The sequence below is a fragment of the Poecilia latipinna genome, unplaced genomic scaffold, assembly GCF_001443285.1.
Source record: "Poecilia latipinna isolate Pla-1442-1.1 unplaced genomic scaffold, P_latipinna-1.0 Scaffold379, whole genome shotgun sequence".
Lineage (NCBI taxonomy): Eukaryota > Metazoa > Chordata > Actinopteri > Cyprinodontiformes > Poeciliidae > Poecilia > Poecilia latipinna.
This window is the reverse complement of record NW_015112995.1, coordinates 82286-87322: the sequence shown is the minus strand read 5'-3', so window position 1 is coordinate 87322 and position 5037 is coordinate 82286. Positions and strand designations below refer to the sequence as shown.

The following is a 5037-nucleotide window of genomic DNA, read 5'->3' as shown; positions in this document are numbered from 1 at the left end:
TATATATATATATATATATATATATATAGTAGGTAATTTCTTAATATTGATGAAAAATAACCAGTTCCAGTTACAGATCGTCACACGTACAACAAGACATTTTTCCCATTTTAAAAGTTAAATAATGTTTCAACAGAACTGTCACTTTTTATAAATCAATATTATGGAATTATTGACTCAGAATAAACTCCTAGTCTTGCCAAAACGTTACTTGTAAGTTATTTTTGTCTTATTTTAAGTCCATTACAAACTAGAAAAAAATACTTGGTGGGTTTGTTGATTGTAATCAAACAGAAAAGTACAATTCCTTCATTTTTAAGAGCACTAACTCGTTTTTATTGAGTCTTTTTCCACTTTAAGTCAGTCACATCATTCCGTTTCCAGAATGCTGATCCTCTGGTTCTCGTTTTGTTTCCTGTGCAGCAATACTTCCATGCAGGCGGGAACGGCTTGAAGAAAGCCTTCCTGGAGAAGAGCGCTGAGCTTTCGTCGCTCCGCCACGCTCTGTCTCTCTACACCCAGACCACCGACACGCTCATCAAAACCTTTGTGACCACGCAGCATTCACAAGGTAGATCCAACACGCCTTGAAGGAGCTTCGATACGGGAGCGTTTCAGATTCCTCGCTGCTTTTATCTCCTGGACTTGGTTGTTTAAGTTGCTGTCTTGTTTTTATCCCCTGCTGCCTCTGTGCCAGTGCACAATGGGAAGGGTATTAGGTTAACTCCTAATGAGAAAGTCCAGCCCAGCAGGGGTAGGTCTCCATGAAATCACCATCAGCCCAACTTCCCTTCATCGTTTTGTCTTCTTTTGTTTCGTGAAACTTGTGTTTCTGTCGCATGACTATATGAAAGTGTTTTTATTGCCTCCATTGGACCAAATGTTCCTGTTCCTGTTGCACCAGGCTCCGGAGTGGACAAACCCATCGGAGAGGTTTCCCTGCAGATTGAGCTCTACACTCATCCGAAGAGCGGAGAGCGGAAAGTTACACTCAAAGGTCCGATGGGATGGTTTTCAGCCAATCAAATCAAAGTTGGAGCATTTGAAAGTAATTTTAGTTTAAGTATTTGTGTCCATACGTGTTCATGCAGTGATTGGAGCCAGCGATCTGAAGTGGCAGACGTCTGGGATGTTCAGACCCTTCGTGGAGGTCACACTGATCGGGCCGCACCTGAGCGACAAGAAGCGCAGATTTCAGACCAAATCCAAGAACAACAGCTGGTCTCCCAAATACAACGAGACCTTTCACTTGTAAGTTCAAAGAAAGGAAAACATTTAAATTATTCTATGTATGTTTGTTCTATAAAACAAAGTCCATGTGACTATATCAGTGTTGGGCACTAACTAACGCACTTATAGCGGAGCCAACTTTTTGTTTGGGGTTTCTTGCTAACTTTGCAAACTTTTAGTGGACTTAAATTTCCCCAAAATAATTTTTCTTTCCAATAAATTCAGGCTTTATTCGGGGGAGTTCCTTTAGCAGAAGCTAAGTGCACCAATAGATTTTAACGTTAGCATAAAGCTAGAACGGTAGCAGATTAGCGGAAGCTAAGTGCACCAATAGATTTTAACGTTAGCATAAAGCTAGAACGGTAGCAGATTAGCGGAAGCTAAGTGCACCAATAGATTTTAACGTTAGCATAAAGCTAGAACGGTAGCAGATTAGCGGAAGCGTTTCTTCCACTTTATTCAACTGAAAGTTTATAAAACAGTAAAAGTAAATCTGAGCTTTAGAATTTAAGTGGAAAACTAATTTAAGGGAATCTAAATGTGCTGAACAAAAACTAGCTCCACTATTAGCATATTAGTAGATTAGAGAAAGTGTAGCCTACCAAATGAAAATTTATGACAAAGTAAAATAGCGCTTTTGATTTTAAATGGAAAATTAATTTAGCGAAAGCTAAGTTCGCTAAGGTTTTCAAAGTTATCAAAAAAAAAAGCACAAAATGGAAAATGATCTCTGCTATTAGCGCATTAGCACAGGAAACTGGACGTTAACGTCGTGTTCTGGTCTCGGTCTGCAGCGTTCTGGGCATCCAGGACGGCTTCGAGTGCTACGAGGTCCAAGCCTGCGTGAAGGACTACTGCTTCGGCCGCGCCGACCGGGTGGTGGGCCTGGCCGTGGTGCAGCTCAGGGACATCATGGAGAGGGGCAACTGCGCCTGCTGGTGCCCCCTGGGGCAGCGCATCTCCATGGACGACACGGGCCTGACCGCCATGCGGATCCTCTCCCAGCGCTCCAACGACGACGTCGCCAAGGAGTTCGTCCGGCTCAAGTCTGAAACCCGATCAGTGGAGGAGGGAAGATGAGACTCTGCTTGTTCCAGTGGGTCTGCTGTGACCTTTGACCTGCTGTGGAAAGCCTCACCAGCTCCCAGTGTTCTTCAGCTTCACATGTTTAACCGTTTAAACTCTCATCCGGCTCTGCTGAGGAGACAGAACCCATCCAGAACCGGTCAAAGTGCCGAATAAGAACCCACCCACCCCAAGTGTTCTTGTGCAATAAATCCAACCCACCCGTCCCAAAGTGAGGCCAAGAGGGTCAAGCCTTACACTCTGCAAGCTGTGAATGTGTGTGTTCATGTAAAAGGAAAGAAATCCTGTTTTTAATGACTGGAAGTCAAATATTTATCTTCACTTAGCAGAAAAATCACCGTTTAGTTTTAGTTTTCTAGTTTAGCAGGTACATCTGGGCCTGCAGAAACATTTTATCCTCATTTTCAAATGGAAAATGTTCGGATTTAACTCAAAGCTTCATTTCATCCTCCGTCTGGAGGCCATTTTTATTTTTCTCCGTTTCCTGTACGCTGTGGCCATTTTATTTTTTAAGTATATTTATTTCCCTCTTAAAGTTGGATTTGATGTGATTTCTGCTCCATTTTTCAGTTTTCTGGGTTTTGTTACAAACTGAGTTTACATTTCTCTCCGTTTTTTGTTTTTCCTTCTGCTCTTCATACGAGTGGCCTTAATTATAAAAAAGATTTACTTTTTGTTGTTTAATCTTTTCCCTTGTGAAATTATGATTTGCATTTTATTTCCCCAGATTGATGTCAAATTGCTGAATTCCTTAATATTTTGTATTTTTCATTGTAATTTAATGTAAGCTGGTTTTTGTGGGAATCTGTTGTGCTGAGTATCAAATCTAATATTTCTTTTGTTACCAGTTCTTTATATTTTCTGTAGACAAAGTGATTTATTTTGACGTCATTTTGTCCCAGCAGCCTTTAAATGGAGCCACAGATCCAGCCTCCTCTTCCTCCTCTTCCTCACCTTCTCTGTTTTTGTTGATGGGAGCAAATATTCCCCACATCCTGGAGAAACACACTTTCCTCGTGCCAAGTTTTGTTTTCACTTTAGTTTTTTTTATTTTGCACATTTTTTACCTTTCAAACTATAAAATCACTGCATTTCTCTGGAGTTTTCATTTTAATGTCACATTAAATCTGTTTCACTGTCGGCTTCACACTGACAACATTTCTGCATAAAGTATTAAGACGTATGTGTCTTTTTTTTCTCGCACTACAGAATAAAGTCATTTTCACAGTGAATATCTTGATGAGCTTGAATTTCCGCCCTGAGGGAGCGGCCATCTTGTTTATTCATGATTGGTTGCACCATAATGTGGCCATAACTACCTTTTTTATTGGTTTTATGTAAACATGCAAACAATTTATTAGCTTCCAAACAATTGTTTATTAGATAAATTGTTCAATTAGATTAATAAAGTTTGCTTAAACCTTCTTTTAGTGTTTAGGAGCCGTTAATACAAGATGGCAGCTGAAAGAGGCCAAAGGATGGTCAGCCTTAGGGACAGTCTGGGGTCTCCATTCATGGTTTGAACTATTGGCATCAATTTACTGGAGATTAATAAAACGTGGAGTTTTCTGTGCATTTGTGCCATAAAGTGATTGGGAAGTAAAAACCAGATTTAATAGAACTCAATAAAAAATGACTAAATATGAGGCTTTGAAAAATAAAATGTAAAAATTAAATGCTTGTTGCATCCTAGAAGTATTTTATTTGAATTACTATTTTAAATCTATGGATAAAACACTTCATTATTTTATTTGCCCAGTTTTTGTTATACAATCTGAGTTGCATCACAATGCTTTCAAATCGCCGCTGCTTTTCGGCAACGAGTTAAAAGCAAAAATAGAGACAGCATCTAATGTTAATGTTTGCTAATTTTATTGTTACTATTGTTAATTATAAATAATGATGTCGCCCTGCAGCTGCTGCCAGTACAACTCCTGCTCCACCTCACTCAGACCCATCAACCTGGAAGGTCAGAAGTTTCATCCAGCCTGTAACTCAACATTAATCCTGTCTTTATGTAGGAACATTTAAATTTTACCCAAATATAGTAGTATATGTCAGGTCATTTTCTAAACTGTGCAGCTTCTCCACTTGGAAAGGGATGGATGCAGACTTTCAACAGGTTTTACTCAAAGGACCAAGCAGTTGTATTCATTTTATCCTCTATTTATTTATTATATTTATGTATTTATTATATTTATTATTTATTATGTGTCAGGACATTTTCACAATTGGTCCAGAAGCAGGTAAAAACCTTTAAACAAACCCAAAACGAGAAAAATAATTACTAATCTGCAAGTTTACATGAATTCAATTCACTCAAACTACAAAAGGAATTAATAAACTATATAAATAATAAAAGCAAACCACTGTGAATAAAACCCGCAAAGTAATTAATTTAACAACTTAAATTAAGTTTAGTTATTTAAAGTACATTTCAAATTAATATTTACATTTATTTAAATATACAAATATCTCCTTTTCAATCTTGGTCACAAATATTTACTTTATAAATATAAATAGCTTCAATCTTCTTAATCTAATGCTAAATTAATTAACAGTTGAATTTACCACCCAAATCCACTATTCAACAATACAACAATCAGTTCGATCATAAAAATCAATCGATCAGCTCCAGTTCCACCGCTTCAGTTCAGGCGTCGCTGCAGGAGGAACGAGGGGAACCGAACATTCCTGATTCCTCACTGCCGGGAAACTATG

General features: G+C 38.4%; 1 protein-coding gene across 7 annotated transcripts in view; it reads left to right on the top strand.

Annotated features, from left to right (window-relative positions):
- The window catches only part of unc13bb (unc-13 homolog Bb (C. elegans)), a 70122-nt gene extending 66574 nt beyond the window's left edge, over window positions 1-3548 (top strand). For 6 of the 7 annotated variants that reach the window (XM_015036759.1, XM_015036758.1, XM_015036757.1 and 3 more), the window contains 5 exons: window positions 424-571; window positions 698-754; window positions 905-997; window positions 1092-1251; window positions 2025-3548. In XM_015036759.1, coding sequence (XP_014892245.1) covers window positions 424-571; window positions 698-754; window positions 905-997; window positions 1092-1251; window positions 2025-2310 — 744 coding nt within the window. In that variant the 3' untranslated portion in view covers window positions 2311-3548. The remainder of the gene's footprint in view (window positions 1-423; window positions 572-697; window positions 755-904; window positions 998-1091; window positions 1252-2024) is intronic. The other variant, XM_015036760.1, reaches the window with a different exon arrangement.
- The last annotated feature ends 1489 nt before the right edge of the window (window positions 3549-5037 follow it).